This window comes from Propithecus coquereli, unplaced genomic scaffold (assembly GCF_000956105.1).
Source record: "Propithecus coquereli isolate 6110/MARCELLA unplaced genomic scaffold, Pcoq_1.0 Scaffold28, whole genome shotgun sequence".
Classification (NCBI taxonomy): Eukaryota; Metazoa; Chordata; class Mammalia; order Primates; family Indriidae; genus Propithecus; species Propithecus coquereli.
This window is the reverse complement of record NW_012148396.1, coordinates 14,630,418-14,648,734: the sequence shown is the minus strand read 5'-3', so window position 1 is coordinate 14,648,734 and position 18,317 is coordinate 14,630,418. Positions and strand designations below refer to the sequence as shown.

Here is an 18,317-nt window from a genome sequence, read left to right as displayed (position 1 = left end):
GCTAAAACTTTGACATAAACAGCTCCTCAGAATCACAGAGTGATAGGTTTTTGAGCATCATGTTAGGTTGATGGACAACCAACCCAGAGCAGAACATCTCTGGATATTCAAGAACTAAAGGTTATCCATGCAGGACAATGACCTAGGCAGTGTGGGAGACCCATTCTCAAATGCCCTCCCCAAAAGATAGGTCCTCATGTGATTCTCTATTTTCTATATCTTGAGAAGAATTTGTAAGAAATAAGATGTTTTAACTCTTTCTTTTGTTTCTCTTTTAAAAAGCTTTTCACAAATGCCAACCAGTTCTGGAAAAGATGAGACCAATGATAACATCACAATATTTACGAGGATCTTGGATGGACTCTTGGATGGCTACGACAACAGACTCCGGCCCGGGCTGGGAGGTGAGTGTGCTCTCCTCAGCTGAGGCCAGCGAGGACCCAGGGAAAGCTTAAGCACCATCTCAAGCTTGTGTGTGCTGTGACCCAAGCAATTCCTAAAACAGCTTCCCTGCCAGGATTTTGAGTTGATGGTTGCTCTACCCTTGCCAAGGATCCTGCCTCCTTTGCTACCGTTTTTCTAGATGCAAGAAGCTGAGGGACGCATCCCTGCAAACTCCCTTCTTCCCAGATAATCTTAACCTCCATTCTGGTTCTCTTAAGGAGGAACTCTTAAGAATTCCTTAAGAGGAAGCTGAAATAATATATAAGCAACCTCATACTCTCATACCTACACAAGTCCTTTTCAGAAATCCAATGAATGCCATTGTTCTTCACATCTTTATAGGTTATTATGTTTAATTTTTCACTGTGGCAAAAGTCATAGTATTTACTTTGACTCTACATGAGTTGATAGAAAATAACTGATAGTAAACTGTGCTTTCAGGGCACAACAGACATGGCTTAATTTTATGCTGAGAATTGTGTGCAGTTTCTAGGCACGTGTAACGCCCATGGCTGTAACCAGTTTAGATGTGGTGAGTTTGAACTTGCTGTATTAGGTGAGGTAGAAACCTTCCATCAAACACATTCTTGGAGGAAAAAGTTTAGTTCTTGTCCAGTATTTGCATTTTCAACAGGTAGATTCACTTAAAGCATTAATTGCCATTCCTCTGCCTTGTGGACAAGAAGAGTCCACACAGGCTTCTTGACAGCATCTTCTTCTCTCTGAATTATGTCCCCAGGCTTCTGTGTCTAGCAGCCTAGTCCCAACACCCAGAAGGATCAAAGCACCTAGAAATCCACTGAGCTGCTGTCAATTCTTGTGGCATCCTCTCATCGTCCTGCCTTCAGTCCTGCAGGGTGGGAGGACAGCACAGAGGGCCTAAGGGGTGCCCTGCTGGAGCTGGCATCTCAGTGGGGAGATGGGTACAGTACATCATGCAATACCCAACATCACACGAACACTGGCCATGAACAAATACAGACTGTGCAAATAGATGACCATCACACAACGAAGTGCGACCCCAAGGAGCCTCTGAGCCCATGGCGATACTGTGGAGTGGCTTGGGGTTATCTAGTGTGGGCTATAGTGCACTCTGAGTGTGGTTCCTGCTCATGACCACAGGAGGTTTCAGGGCTCAGGGGTGCCTTGGGAACATACAAATTTCCCCCCAATATTATTAGCTGCTTTTATCGTTGTATATATTTCCAAGTAATTTTAAATGAACTAGTAGTCTCCCACAATAGGCATTCTAACAATTCAAAATGCCATATAAGGAGAAGTGGGCTATCCCTGTCTCAGGGCACACTTGTGGGCACTTTCTCTTATGTCCCTTCCCTGGAGACCACCCAGTGTCTCCAGTTTTGATGGGAAATTCCTCTGAGTCAGCAATCTTCATCCCAAATTGTCCAACCCTTTTTAAAGCCACTGTGTATGGGGAGGGCAGGGTTGTGCACTGCCAGGCTGGCATTTTGCTCTGGGTTTAGAGAGGAGGAGACTGAAGCTCAGGTGTTTGTGAACCCACCCAACATCCACAGCCAGGCCTCAGCCCACCTGTATTCAGGACTGCTCCCCAGCGGGCAGAAGTACGATGACAGCCAACCTGCTTTCTTTATATGATGGATATTTTATTTCATGTTATAGTTTGGAGCGTTTTGGCTTCATTTGGTATGTGTCGAGTCCTCCACATTTATCCGACACATTGTAAAAGCCCCCTGCTGCGAAGAGTGAAATCAGTTAATAGACTGAGAACACAAGGGCAGTCAGGACAGCGCAGGGTGAGTCGGTGCGAGCCGAGGAACCTGTGTCTGTGTTTCAGAGCGAATCACTCAGGTGAGGACGGACATCTACGTCACCAGCTTCGGCCCAGTGTCCGACACGGAAATGGTAGGTCCCAGGGCACGGCCCCACACAGACAATTCTAAATAAACGCTGAAAGGAGCTGCTAAGGACTCTTTTACTCTGACGCCACCTCCTTGCCTTCCTTTGCATTAGGAGTACACCATAGATGTGTTTTTCCGACAAAGCTGGAAAGACGAAAGGCTTCGGTTTAAGGGGCCCATGCAGCGCCTCCCTCTCAACAACCTTCTTGCCAGCAAGATCTGGACCCCAGACACGTTCTTCCACAACGGGAAGAAGTCCATCGCGCACAACATGACCACGCCCAACAAGCTGCTGCGGCTGGAGGACGACGGCACACTGCTCTACACCATGCGGTGAGCGGGCGCGGGGCTGGGCAGAGGGACAGTGCGGGACAGACACAGCTGCCCGTCCTCTTCCAAGGGCCATGCAGCCGAATTGTTACGAGGATGGGTTTGAGGATTGCGTCGTGTGTGTCTGGGGCATTTTTCACCTTGTGATCCACCCACACTAATACTCAGGTACATTCTGTCCCTTGGCTGCCCTAGGTCCATGTCCGTTTGTTATTTGTATTTATTTATTTGGCTAAAGCTCAAGAGCATCTCTGGAATAGTGACCCAGATAATGTCAGATGGGGAACATTTATTTTATAAAGATTGTATTTAAAAATCTAAGGGGAATCTTTTTTTTGTGTGTGTGTGTGTGTGTGTGTGTGGTTGCAGTTGTGCAACCTTTGGACGTTTTAACAGCCTGTTTCTCACATGCTTTGATAACATTCCAATGCTGAGGTTAATTTTTAGCATTTCTAATTTAAAATGATGATTAGTCATTTTTTAAAATTCTGCATTATTCATTGTCCTTGAGTAAATCAATAAATTGACCAGCAAGAAAGGCTCCTTTATAGGTTTTCAAAGTTTCCATGGTGGGTGCAAGTATGCTTCAGAAAATATTTTTTTTTTTTTTTTGAGACAGAGTCTCACTCTGTTGCCCTGGCTAGAGTGAGTGCCGTGGCATCAGCCTAGCTCACAGCAGCCTCACACTCCTGGCCTCAAGCAATCCTTCTGCCTCAGCCTCCCGAGTAGCTGGGACTACAGGCATGCGCCACCATGCCCGGCTAATTTTTTCTATATATTTTTAGTTGTCCAATTAATTTCTTTCTATTTTTAGTAGAGACGGGGTCTCGCTCTTGCTCAGGCTGGTTTCGAACTCCTGAGCTCAAACAATCCTCCCACCTCGGCCTCCCAGCGTGCTAGGATTACAGGTGTGAGCCACTGCGCCCGGCCTAGAAAATATTTTTTAAATTAAAAAAAAGGCACTAAAGCCAAGTTTTTTTTGTTTTGTTTTTAAAAAAGCCATGCATTTAGGTAGACATTATTGGAATTTCTCTATCTTGTTACTATTTTTCACAATAAGCTTTGTATTTAAAAGAAGTAATCATAGCAGAAAATAACACTGATACTGTCATCTTCAGAGGCTGCGTTTCCTAACATATGTTCTGAGACAGTGGTCCCCAACCTTTTTGGCACCAGGGATGGGTTTCGTGGAAAACAATTTTTCCATAGACTGGGGTGGGGGTGGGAGGCGGAGCTCAGGCCGTGATGCGAGCCGTGGGGAGTGGCTGTAAATACAGATGAAGCTTTGCTCCCTTGCCCGCTCCTCACCTCCTGCTGTGTGGCCCCCCCAGTTCCTCAGTTTCATGGAACACAATTTTTCCACAGATTGGGGTTGGGGTGCGGGGTGGCAGAGCTCTGCAGCCCAGTCCCCAACAACAGGCCACAGACTGGTACTGGTCCATAGTCCGGGGATTGGGGACCACAGTTCTGAGAAACACTTTGACACACTGTGTCCCAGACCTATTTGACAGTAGGACTTGATTTTTCTTGTACCAACCGGGTAAGAAGCTGTGTGATGAGTGAGCCTATAACATACACATCTTGGTATTCTTGCCCTTCCTCATGCTTGGCTTTTCCTTATATCACCTGGAACATGTTTTGCCCATGGATGGAGATGTGAGTTGTGAACGTCAATGTCCTTGGACGGTGCCTTCTCAGGAAAGAGAAGCGTGTTGAAAAGCTGAGAAACGTTGCCAGGGTTGAGAATAAGTCCTTGGTCATCCTCCTGTGGAAACGGAGGGATATGGAGAGAGACCGAGTGCCGTCTCAGCCCTGTGTGCAGGGCTGAGAGCAGGTGTGGAGAGTCGGAGGTGTTGGACCCCCCCACCCAGGGGGTCCACACGGGAGGAATGATTGGATGTGGCTGTTGTGAGGGTGCCTGTGTTCTGTTCATGGAATAAAAATATCCACAGTCCTCGTTGGACTGTTGTCCTTGGTGGTCATCACTGAGAGCCTGTAGCTAAGTCCAAAGCCTGAAAGGTATATTACAAAACATACAGTTCTAATTCTAGAAGACAATGGGATGTTCTCATCCAGTGCATTATTGCCCGAATGGGCTGGGGAGTTAGGCCTATTGTTCAGAAGGGGACGAGGCAGGAGAGGGGCCTCTCACTGAGCTCTGTGTACCAGGCAACTTCACAGACATAGAATCCTTCAGTCCTCAAACAGCCCTGTCAGCCAGGTGACATTGTGACCATTAACAGGACAGTGAGGCTCAGAGGTGTTTGGAAATCAGCCCAGAGTCACACAGCTAGTGAGGGGGCAACAGGAATTTGAGCTTGGGTCTGAGCAATGTCCTTGTTTAATCCACCACGTTTGAAAATTGGAGGGACGCAGCATTATGAGATATAGGCTGGCCTTCTTAGTACCCTCCTCAGAGTGTCGTGCCCAGAAGGAAGCAGGAGAGAAGTGAGAAGCAGAGTAATTAGTGGCTGTTTATGCAGAGGAAGTCAGCTAATGAGTTGCTAAGTTGGTAATGAGTTTTCCTTTTCAGTCATATACAACATTTGGAAAGTGGAAATAGTTCCACTTCCAAGTGTTACGAATTTTAATGGGATAGAGCTATGGCATTATTATAATGCAATAGCATTTCTACCTATTGATTTGTGGAAGATGGTGAAACGGCAGTAAACATTACTGGTGGAAATACAGATCACTCCGTGGACGGTGATCTGGCATCCCCACCCTGTTACCGAGGGCTTCGGTGGCACTGCCTTTCTGATCAGCTCTGGGCCACACCTGTCAAGCCATGTAAAAGCAGTGATATGCTTTTATCTGATAATTCCCACGTGGTATCCGTCTGAAGGAAATAACTAGGTATATGGACAAAGCTTCATACACAGAGGTGTCTATTATATTACTTGTGATACCATAGACATTGGAAAAATATAAAAATTTGATAAATTTTTCAAATAAAATTGTATCTTTAAATTTTTTTTTTACTTTGGACCTAATTTAAAAAAATGAAACACGAAAGCATAAAACAAATTAGGGTTTATATGGTGTCCTTTTAACCTAAGACAAACATCTAGAAATGTTTGAAAAAGTCCAGTTACCATCTTATAAAAAGTAACCCCCTGGACTTAAATAGGATTTTTAAAATTTTTTACCTTTTATTTTTAACTGATACATAATAATTGTACATATGTTTTAGATACAGAGTGCTACTTTGATGCGTGTATACCATGTGTAATGATCAAACCACGGTGATTAGCATACCTGTCACCTCAAACACTCATCATTTCTTTGTGTTGTGAACATTCAAAATCCTCTCTTCCAGCTTTTTGAAAATATACAATAAATCATAGTTAACCATATTGAATAGGATTTTTTGTGGAAAATCCCCTCCATGCTCCAGAAATCCTTTAAATTAGTATTCAAAGATACACACAATTGAGCCAGATGAAATTCTTTACATAAGTGATTCAAAAGAAGCCAAGGGAACCTAAGCCCTGGATGCCATTTGCTCCCAAAATGTCTGGCAAAAAGCCAGAGGCATTTGCCTGGCGCTAAACGACATTGTTGGTTTCAACGAACTGTCTACCCCCAGTGGGTCATTCATTTACTGGGTCTGAAGCTGAAGTTCATCAGTTGCTCAGAATAAAGCACAAAGAGAGTGGCAAACATCTCCCACTGGATCCTCAAGAGCAGGCTTATAAAGTATGATTCCTTTTACGAGCCGTCTCCAGGGCTCTGCTTCCAACATTGGCTAAAAAATACGGGTATTCCTTGAATGGCCACTTGGGGGTAGCATTGTCACATTTTTGCTTGGTCATTGGCCCCATTCAATACCATCTATTTTAGTATAAGTAACTTGAAGAAAATTATTTATGTTATACATGTTTGATTTGTGGCCAATATATTTGAAGGAAATTATACATATATATTTGGAAGTTTTTAACTAGACATTGAGATGTGTTTGTATATATGTACAAGAGCATATATCTATACGTACATATACCGGTGTCTAGTTAAAAACTTCTTCCCTGAAACCAACAGATATATTGGCTGACTCTTGAAATTTTTAAGGTAACATTTTTTATCGAAAATAATCAAAATATGATTTAAAAATTTGTAAAACATGGAAAATCACAAAATATGGAATATGGTTATGATAACATCAAGACCAAAGAGAATCAATGCTAGCATTCTGGTGTGTGTCATATATATGTGTCTGTGTGTGTAGACACACATGAATACATGTGTGTATATCTGTGTTTATATGCACATAGTCTCCTACAGTTTCTGTGTGGTCTCATTCTCTGAAAACTGTTTTATAAGTAGCTTTATAATTTATAATATACAGTATCGAAAATATTTTCCCATGTCATTAAATATTGTTCTGGAACTTTGTGATACATCACATTCCATCATGTGGTTATCCTGTCTTTATATAATTTCTAACAAAAATTCGTGTTATTTCCATTTTTTCCCTCTGTGGTATCATTGTGATGCAAGCACATATATATACCATTTGAATAAATCCCAGGAATTGGACAAAATATAAATCTTTTGATACAAATTTTCAAACTGTTCTCTAGAAAAAAATACAGCAGTTTTATTCCCACCAACGGTGGGAGGAGCAGTTGCCTCTATTACTTGCTTCCTATCACTATATATATGAAAATGAAGTGTCAACCCATTTTGCTCCATAAGATGCAATTAGCAACCAGTCTATTAAAAAGGCATGCGTAACAGTTACTCGTCTCAGGATTTCTAGTGCATCAGCTTTGTTCTTTTCCTTGGGGACATGTCTTACAGAGCTCCCTTGTCCTGACTTAATTTAGAAGGAGCCTCATTCCCGAGGTCGGAGACATGGAGCCCGACTTGCACACTGCTGCTCTCACCTCTGTCTGCTCTGGCTGAGCTCCCCCAGGCACGCACCCGCACCCTCCCTCACTTCCTCAGTCGCTGAAGACCGACTGCCTCCCAGACATCTCCCTGGGAGCCTCCTGCCTTCCACCAACCTGCTGCCTCCCTGGTTCGGCTCTTGGTCCTCTAGGCTTGGTCGGAGCATTTTGTACACTGCAGTTGATTTCCCTAAGTTCCGTGTTCTCCACTGAGAGTCTTTGGGAAAGTACATGGCAATCATGTATGACACGTGTGTGACACGTATGATACATGTGTGAACTGTGGAGTTCCATATATTCCATATAGTACCAGTGCCTGGTGGAGGAGGAACTTAACACATGTTTGTAGAAGAACGAATGATAATGGAATGAATGGGACACCTTTTCTCACACAGGGCCATCCCACTGCTCAGACCTCAGTGTGAGCAATTTAGCAGAACCAGAGAGTTTCTCTTTCACATTAAGAGCACTGCTTAGGTTTCTCCCAGTTTTATAAAGAAGTTTATGTTTGGCTACAAAATTGTACTTGCAGCATACAAATGAGGCTATTTTAACACATATTTCTTGCGTACTTGGTTAGAAAACATGACCAGAAGAGTTGTGGGTCTGTTGTGAAGGCTGTTCTTCTGCAGTAATTTCAGTCATTCAGCCTAGTCCGGCCGTTCTTCCGACTCTTAAGTACACACCTCACAAAGGACACCTTGTCCTTTGCAAATGGACCACCTCCAGCACAGTTTTGCTTTCTTAGGTCCAGAACCCCCAAAAGCTGTGAACGCCCTCAGTTCTAGTGAGAGAGAAGCCAGACTCCTGGTGTAGCTCTCGCCTGGCTGGAGCAGGGACCTTCTTGGACAGAGCCACGTGCATGCCAAGGGTCACGTCCTCCACCAGACTTCAGGGTATCTCTGGTGACCTCTCCTCAGACCTGGGATGTGGCAGGCTACTGTGTCAGCTGCAGGCCTCCCAGCTCAAGCCTCACAGAGAAAAGACCTAGACACTCAGTTACATCTGAGTGGAAAAAACCACTTGAGCTGATCTGCTAATCAATTTGTGAAAACGTATGTGGCCTTAGTTATGTGCTAGGTGCTTCAGAATATATAAACTCATTTGATCCACAGAACACTCTTAAGAATTTGGTACCGTCATTATCCCCATTCACAGGTGAGGCGAATGCAGCAGGTGAAAGGAATTAACCTATCAATAAAGCTCAAATGCCCAACCTGCCTGCCTCTCCCTGTTTCAATACAGTATCTAGGAAACCTGCCGCAGGAGGCTATGCACACCCCTCAGCCTGCAGAGCCTCCCCAAGGTGGCGCCGCACCTGCTTACGTTGAGGGGAAGACAGGACAGAGGGTTCAGAGCGCCAGGAAAGCACTGCTGTCACAGAAGCGCTCTCAGGGAAAATAAAGCGTTGCATTTCTGGTGAGTGTTCCCAAGGCCACTTGATGGGTCTGCGGCCGCCTCCAGGTTGCTCAGAGACAGGGAACTCGTCCTTATTCCCAACTGCCCCCCGCCAGCAAGCAGCCACCTACACCTGCCTCCAAGGCTCTGGGACACCTGGGCCCTGAGTCACGTCAGAGGGCTGGGAGAAGTCACCTAATTGCTCTGTGCCTGTGGGAGTGAAATAATACCATTTGCCAGGGCTGTTGGAAAAACAAGTGGGAAGAGCTTTTCCACAGTGCCTGAGCCTGAGATGTCTGTTTAACTTTGTTAGCCATGTGGGTGCGGGGTCTCCATGAGAGCCACACCCCATGCAGGCCCTGCTCACTGCCCTGTGGTTCCACTTCCTTCCCAACCTACTTCACTCCACCTTCAGTCATTTCCCAACTGCAGGTTGTCCTGGAACCCAGCACCTCTCACCACTCCTTTGTCTGACATCACGCGGACGCTTAAAAACAGTGTGGAATATATTTTCTTCCTTTATAAGGGCTCTGAGGTGTGTTTGTGTACCTCTGTTAACGTTGTCTCCAAAGAAGCAAAAATGTATTGGTGTCTCTGCAAAGTAGCCAAAAATAGGTTTGCAGAATATCTCATGAGAGGTGTATGAAATAGAACATCATTTCTCTTAAGAATTCAAAAGTTGTAACTGCCTTTTTAAATGTCACTGTCCAGCAATCACAATTTAACTCATTACAGTAGATTTCCTCACTTTCTCTGTCGGTCTCCGCCGTCATTTGTCACATCAGAAACCCAGTGGGGCTGCAGGTGAGATGAAATGAAGTGGGGTATGATTATGGGCTGAATTCTGTTGCCCCCAAATCCTTATCTTGAAGTCTTAACCCCTCAGTGTGTCAGAATGTGACTGTATTTGGAGATGGGGTCTTTAAAGAGGTAATTAATTTAGCTCGAGGTCATTAGGGTGGGCCCCCACCCAACATGACTGAGTCCTTTTAAGAAAAGATTAGGACCCAGACACACACACAGGGAAGACCGTGGGAACGCACAAGGAGCTGACGCCATCTACAGGCCAAGGAGAGAAGCCTCAGAAGGAAGCCAACTTGCCCATACCTTGATCTCAAACTTGCAGCCTCCAGAACTGTGAGACAACCCATTTCTGCTGTTTAGGCCGCCCAGTCTGTGGTGCTTTGCTATGGCAGCCCCAGCAAACTAACACAGACACTGATGAGAGGCTGCAGCGCTGTACCAAGAGCCCTAACCCACTATGCATGGGCTTTAGCAGCTTCATATTCAAGGTGTCTGTCCACTTCTTTAGAAACTTGACAGCAGTACAGGTTACCCACTGATAGAATTTAATGTTTCACAATTCATACGTCTTTTAACGGTAAGGAGAGTGGAGCCCAATGCCTCTCGTTACCGTCCCTGTCATATGCTCCCTTCCTCCACCACAGGGATCTGATTCTTTGCTGTGCTAAGTTGCACAGTGCAGACCAGTCGACATCACTTTTGGGGCATCCACTGCGTCCTGGAGATGCAGCCGACCCAGGGAGGGGCATTTTAGTGCCTGTTTTATCACACTGTTTGCTAAAAATTACTACACCTCTTCTAAGTTGATGACACTTGGACATTGGTAACTCTGAACTCAATAATTTAAATGATAGCAAGAACAACCTCATCCACAGAAACTCCAGACAATTCCAGAATATTTGCCTGACCACTTAGAGGGAATGACAGACTGTCACAAAATGAGTTGCCGTAGTGGAAAATGAGCAGTGGAAATAAGAGAGTTAGAGTCAGACCGCTATCATGGAAACAGAGAGGAATGATACTGATTGGCAGAAAGGTAGAAAATCTCTGTTGAGTCTACAAATATGGAAAAACAAACCCTCTCTGGGCAGTGAGTAAAGGCCAACACAAAAGTTAACCCACATCCTTGCATCATGGAAGATGCTGCACGGCCACTCTGGTGAGGCTGCCTCGGGTCACCTTCCGAGTGACAGTTAGACCTGCAATCTCCAGCCCCCGGCTGCAGACCCTACCAGTCCATGGCCTGTTGCGAACCAGGTCACACCACAGGAGGTGAGTGACGGGAGAGTGAGTAGAGCTTCATCTGTATTTACAGCCGCTCCCCCTCGCTCGCGTCACAGCCTGAACTCCGCCCCTGTGCCCCGCTTCCCCCAGGGCCATGGAAAAATTGTCTTCCATGAAACTGGTCCCTGGTGCCAAAAGGTTGGGGACCGCTGACTGAGACATCAAATTTCTGTCTATCCACCCATGTGCCCTTTCTCTCAGCTCCCCAAAGGAAGGATGTGGTGTCATCATTTCAAAAATCCTGGTTGTTAAGCAAAGCATGTTCAATGGCATTGTAAATTCCAGCTCGAAGTGTTAATTCCTTTTCTGAGGCATTCAGAGTTCTGGAGGCAGGACTCAGGGATTGGACACAGCAGCACCTGCAGTGTGGACGTCTGGCACCTGAGGTCAGGGCCCTGTGAGCTTTCAGGTCACTGGTCAGCATGACCTCTGACCTGCCCATAAGCCCAGCAAGCTGTTGTCTTTCTCATCTCTATTTCATTTATCCAATCTTCATTGTTCCCTTTCTTCAGTTAGCTTTGGGCTCAGTTAGCTCTTCTCTTTCTAGTTCCTGAATGTGTAAAGTTAGGTGATTGATTTGAAAACTTTCTTTTTCTCTTTAGTGTAGGCATTTACAGCTGTAAATTCCACTCTGAGCACTGCCTTTGCTACATCACATAAGTTTTGGTAGGTTGTGTTTTTATTTTCATTCATCTCAAAATTTTTTTCTAATTTCTCTTATCGTGCATTCCTTGACTGATTTGTTACTTAGGAACGTATTTAATTTCTACCTATTTGTGAATTTTCCAGTTTTCCTTCTGTTATTGATTTCTAGCTTCATTCCATGTGGTCAGAGGAGAAACTTTGTATGATTTCAGAGTTTTTAAATTTGAGACTTGTTTTGTGGTTGAACAGATGGTCTGTCCCAGGCGATGCTCCCTGTGCACTTGCGGACAATGTGTATCCTGCTATTGTTGGATGGAGTATTCTTTATGTGGTTGTTAGGTCCAGTTGGTTGATGGTGAAAGTCTTCTATTTTCTTGTCAATGTTCTGTCTATATGTTCTATCCATTATTGAAAATGGGGTATTGAATTCTCCAACTGTTATTGTAGAACTATTTTCCTCTGAATTCTGTCAGTTTTGCTTCCTATATTTTTGGGTTTCTTTTATGAGCTTCATGTATGTTTATAATTTCTACATATTCTTCATGAATTGAGCCATTTATTATTATGTAATTTCTTTCTTTGTCTCTTGTGACAAATTCCATCTTAAAGCTCTCTCTGGTGATAGTTTGGATGAAATGTCTTTTTTCATCCTTTCACTTTCAACTTTTTGTGGTTTTGGAAATAGAGTCTCTTGTACACAATATAGAATTAGTTCATATTTCTATATTGATTCTGCCAATATCCATGTTTTAATTGAAGTATTTAATCCATTTACATTTAATATAATTACTGACAAAGACGGACTTCTACCTTTTTTATATTTGCTTTCTATGTATCTTACTCATTTTTTGTTCCACGGTTCTTCCATGGCTTCCTTCTTTTGTGTTTAATTGATTTTTTCTAGTGTACCATTTTGATTTCCATTTCATTTCTTTTACCATGTATTTTAGAATTATTTTCTTAGTGCAGATTAAAATTAACATCTAAATTTATAACAATCTAGCTTGAATTAATACTGATTTAGTTTCAGTTGTATACAAAACACTTTGCTCCTGTAGCTCTGTCCCCTATATGTTGTTTTGTCACAAATTACATCTTTATGCGTATTGTGCTTATTAACATAGATTTATAATTATCATTCTATGCATTTGTCTTTTAAGTTATATAGGATAAAAAAGGGATTACAAACCAAAAATATGATAATGGTGGTTTTATATTTACCTACGTTATTAGCGTTACTGGTGTTCTTCATATGGCTTTGAGTTGCTGTTGAGTGTCGTTTTATTTCTGCCTAAATGACTCCTTTTAGTATTTGATATATGGCAAGTCTGCTAGCAGTGAACTCCTTCCACTTTCAAAAAATATACTTTTTTTTTTTTTTTGAGACAGAGCCTCGCTCCGTCACCCAGGTAGAGTGGAGTGTAGTGGCGTCATCAGTGGGGTCATCATAGCTCACTGCAACATGCAACTCCTGGGCTCAATGGAACCTTCTGCTTCATCCTCCTGAGTAGATGAAAAAAATATACTTTTAAAACAATTTATTTTTTCAAACAGTTTTGGGTTTACAGAAAAATTGAAAGTAAGGTACAGAAATGTTTCATATACCTTCTGCTCTCTCACATGCATAGCCTTCCCCATTATCGATATCCCCCGCTAGAGCAGCACACATGTTATGACTGATGAACCTAAATTGACACATCATAATCACTCCAAGTCCATAGTTTACATTAGGGTTCACTCTTGGTGTTGTGTATTCTATGGGTTTGGACACATGTATAATGACATATATCTGCCATGATAGTATCACATGGAGTATTATTGCTCATTGAAAAGTCCTCTATATTTCACCTATTTATCCCTCCCTCCCCCAAACCCCTGGCAACCACCGATCTTTTTACTTTCTTCATAGTTTTGCCTTTTCCCAGAATGTCAAATGGTTGGAATCATACTGTATGTGGCATTTTTAAACTGGCCTCTTTCACTTAATAATATGCATTTAAGTTTCCTCCATATCTTTTCGTAGGTTGAGAGCTCTTTCTTTTTTCTTTTTGCACGGAATAATACTGCATTGTCTGGATGTACTACAGTTTATCCATTCATCTATGGAAGAACATCTTGATTGCTTCCAAGTTTTGGCAGTTATAAATAAAGCTACTATAAACATTCATGTGAAAGCTTTTGTGTACACATAAGCTTTTAGTTCTTTTGGGTAAATATCAAGGAGCACAATGGCTGGATTGCATGGTAAGAGTTGGTTTAGTTTTAGAAGAAGCTGCCAAGCTGCCTTCCAAAGTGGCTGAACCAATTTGCATTCACATCAGCAATTTCCTGCTCTACATCCTATCCAGCATTTGGGGTTGTGAGTGTTCTGGATTTGGGCCTTCTAGTAGGTGTGTAGTGATATATCAGTGTTGTTTTAATTTGCATTTTCCTGATGACATACGATGTAGAGCATCTTTTCATATGCTTGTTTGCCATCTGTATATCTTTTTCTAGTGAGGTGTCTGTTAAGGTCTTCTATCATTTTTAAATTGGGTTGTTTTCTTATGGTTGAGTTTTTAGAGTTCTTTGTTATTTTGGATAATGGTTCTTTGTCATATATGTCTTCTGCAAATATTTTCTCCCCAAATGTGATTGTCTTTTCATTCTTTTGATAGTATCTTTCACAGAGCAGAAATTTTTAATTTTAATGAAGTTCAGCTTTTTTTTTCTTTCCTGGACTACGCCTTTGGTGTCTCATCTAAAAAGTCATTACCAATCAATCCCAAATTCATTTATATTTTCCCGTATGTGATAGGACTTTTATAGTTTTTCATTTTCCATTTAGATCTGTGATCCATTTTGAGAAATTTTTTGTGAAGGGTGTGAGGTCATTGTCTAGGTTAATCTTTATGCAAGTGGATGCCCCTTTGTTCCAGCATTATTCGTTGAAAAGACTAATCTTTTCTTCAGTGTATTGTCTTTGTTCTTTTGTCAAATATCAGTTGACTATTTTTGTGTGTTTATTTCTGGACTCTATTATACTCCATTTATCTAGTTGTTTATTCTTTCACTAATTCTGCACTGTCTTGATTACTGTAGCTTTATAGTAAGTCTTAAATTGGGTATTGTTGGTCCTCCAACTTTGTTCTTCTTCAAGATTGTGATGGCTATTCTAGATCATTTCACCTTCATATCAACTTCAGAAACAGCATGTTAATAGCCACAAAATAATTAGCTGGGATTTTGATTGGAATTGCATCAAATCTGTAGATCAAGTTGGGAAGAACTGACATCTTGATAATATTTAGTCTTCCTATCCATGAACATGGAATTTCTCTCCATTTATTTAGTTCTTCTTTGATTTCTTCTATCAGAATTTTCTTGTTTTCCTCATATATATTACATACATATTTTGTTAGATTTATACCTAAATGTTTCACTTTTGAGGTGCTAATGTAAATGGAATTCTGTGTTTAATATAAAATTCCATTTGTTCATTGCTGCTATGTAATAAAATAATTGACTTATGTGTATTGAACTTGTATCAGCAACATTGCTCTATTCACTTATTAGTTCCAGAAGTTTTCTTGTTGTTGATTCTTTCATATTTTCTACATAGACAATCATGTCATATATACCAAAGAGCAATTTTATTTCTTTGTTCCCAATCTATATACCTTTTAATTTTTTTTCTTGTCCTATTACATTAGCTAGGACTTTCAGTATGATGTTGAAAAGGGTGGTGAGAATAGACATCCTTGCCTTATTCTTGATCTTAGTGAAAAAGATTCAAATTTCTCACCATTAAGTATGATGTTAGCTGTAGGACTTTTGTAGGTTTTTTTTTTTTTAATCAAGTTGAGGAAATTCCCTTCTAGTCCTAGTTTACTAAAAGTTTTTTTTTTTATCATGAATAAGTGTTGCATGAAGAAAAAGCTTTTTCTGCATCTTTTGATGTGATCATGTGATTTTTCTTCTGTAGCCTATTGATGAATGCATTACATTAATTGATTTATGAGTGCTCCCTCAGTGTCTTTTTATCTGAAAAATCATAATTTCTTCTAAATTTTGAAGGATATTTTTGCTAGAAATAGAACTTTTGGTTGACATTTTTTTTTCTTTCAGCACATTTAATATTTCCTCCCACTGCTTAGGATCCCTTGTACATGACAAATTGCCTTTGTCTTGCTGTTCTCAAGATTTTCTCTTCGTCTTTGGCTCTTAACAGTTTGATTATAATGCATCTCAGTCTGGATCTCTTCTAAGTTTATACTATTGGAAGTTAATTGAGCTTCTTAGATGTTATTATAGATTTATATCCTTCCTAAAATTTGTGACATTTTCACCCATTATTTCTTCAAATATTCCTTCTACCCTGGTCTCCTTTTTTTCTTGTTCTGGGGCTCCCATTATGCATAATTTGGTACTATTGATGGTGTCCTGGTGGTCCCTTAGACTATATTAATATTTTCTCATTTTCTCCTCTTTCTGTTCCTTAGAGTAGATAATTTCATTCGACTTATCTTCAAGTTTGCTGAATCTTTCTTCTACCTGCTCAATCTGTTGCTGAAACTCTCTAGGAAATTTTTCTTTTTCTTTTTTTTTTTTTTAATTTATTTATTTTTTTTTATTTCAGCAAATTATGGGTGTACATACGTTTAAGTTACGTGTGTTGCCCTTGGTCCCCCCCCGCTGAAGTCCGAGTTTCAAATATGTCCATCCTTCGGGTAGTGCGCATTGCACTCCTTGTGTATACAAATACCTGTCCCCTCCTCCCTCCTCCCCTCTCCTCCCGCCGCCCTTCCCGTGGTACAGATGATTAGATTAGGTGTGTTGCCCTTGGTTCCCCCCCGCCACCGAAGTCCGTGTTTCAAATATGTCCATCCTTCGGGTAGTGCGCATTGCCCTCCTTGTGTAGGAAATTTTTCACTTCAGTTTTTTTTTTTTTTGCCTTTAGAATTTCTATTTGGTTCTTTTTATAACTGCTAACTCTTTATTGATATTCTCTACTTGTTGAGACATTGTTTTCCAGGTTTCCTTTTTTCCTTGTCCATGGTCTCCTTTAGCTCTTTGATATTTAAGATAGTTGATTTAACTGTTTTCTATTAATAGTTAAGTCTAATGTCTTTGTGTCTTCATGGACTGTTTCTGTTAATTTCTTCTTTTAGCTTTTGTTTCAGTAAGCAAAGTCGGTGGCATTCCTTGTTTCTTTGTATGCCTCTTATTTTTTCTTGAAAACAGAACATTTTGATTAATACAATGCAGTGACTCTGGAAATTAAATCCTCCCACATCCATAGTGTTTTTTTTTTTGCTTATCATGGTGGTGGTTTGCTTGGTTAGAGAGTGTTTCGAGCTAGTTTTGTAAAGTCTGTATTGTTTGTCATGTGGAGCCGCTTCTTCAGCTTTGTGTTTAGCTAATGTCCTGGCAAAGATTTTTTCAATGCCTGCAACCAAAAACAAAAACTCTAAAAACCTCTCTCAGTCTTTGCAGATGGGGTTTGTGTACGTGATGGAGCACTCTCTCTGTGCTTAGCCAGGTGGTTTACAACTTTGCCATAGCCTTTCTGCTTCCGTGGAGTCTGAAGTTCAGCCAGAGAGGAAAACTTTGGATTGTCTTTGTTCTTTTCTTAGTATGTGTTGAGCTGTAGGTGTGTGCCTCATCAATTCCCTGGAGTAAGTGGAAGCTTTGCAGCCCTTGTTCCTCTATGTATCCCTTTCCCCTGCCTCTTCTTCCCTAACTTTTCAGTCTTTGTTGCATGCCCCAACTGCCATCACTTGTCCTAATTGGCTATGGCATACACACTAAACAAATGCCACCTGGGAAGCCACCTGAGCCAACGAAATCTTTGATGCAGGTAAAACAAAAGCAAACCCTTGAGTCAATCATTTAGGCAGCCACCAGAAAGATCAAAACAAATGACTAAAATTTTTGAGAATAAGATCTGCATTGCTCCTGTTACCAGCAACCTGCACTAGGAATGTGAGCTGCCACAGTCAAAGCTGCTGGAGACCTGCAGAGTGGAGAATGGTAACAGGGTAATCTGAGATGCCACAGACCTTGTTTGCTGAAATTCAGGTGCTCTTTCCTTCATTAAGCACCACCCTGCTTGTTCTAATGTTTTCTAAAATTAGATTTCGGAGTTCCAAAAAAGGTTGATGCTGACAGTTTTTGCCAGGTTATCCATTACTTTGTAGATGGACAGACTTTTGGAGTTCCCTAATCCACCATTTTTTGCTGATGTAACCCCAGCTTCCCCAGGACTATAGAATGTCTACTGTGTGTTAAGCGTTGTGCTATATATTTTATATACGTATCTTAGTATCTAAAACAACACTGTAAGATGGGCTTTATAATCTCCTTTGTAGGGAAATTTGGGCTCAAGAGTGTCGAGTAGGCCGGGCGCGGTGGCTCACGCCTGTAATCCTAGCACTCTGGGAGGCCGAGGCGGGTGGATCTCTCAAGGTCAGGAGTTCGAGACCAGCCTGAGCAAGAGCAAGACCCCGTCTCTACTAAAAATAGAAAGAAATTAGCTGGACAACTAATAAAAAATATATATATATATATACACAGAAAAAATTAGCCAGGCATGGTGGCACATGCCTGTAGTCCCAGCTACTCGGAAGGCTGAGGCAGTAGGATCGCTTGAGCCCAGGAGTTT

The 18,317-nt window shown here is 41.7% G+C and overlaps 1 protein-coding gene across 2 annotated transcripts in view; it reads left to right on the top strand.

The window, feature by feature from the left end:
- Positions 1-18,317, top strand: part of GABRA5 (gamma-aminobutyric acid (GABA) A receptor, alpha 5) — a 103,092-nt gene that overhangs the window by 18,823 nt on the left and 65,952 nt on the right. For both annotated transcript variants that reach the window (XM_012647981.1, XM_012647979.1), the window contains exons 4-6: positions 283-404; positions 2,261-2,328; positions 2,437-2,657. In XM_012647981.1, coding sequence (XP_012503435.1) covers positions 283-404; positions 2,261-2,328; positions 2,437-2,657 — 411 coding nt within the window. The remainder of the gene's footprint in view (positions 1-282; positions 405-2,260; positions 2,329-2,436; positions 2,658-18,317) is intronic.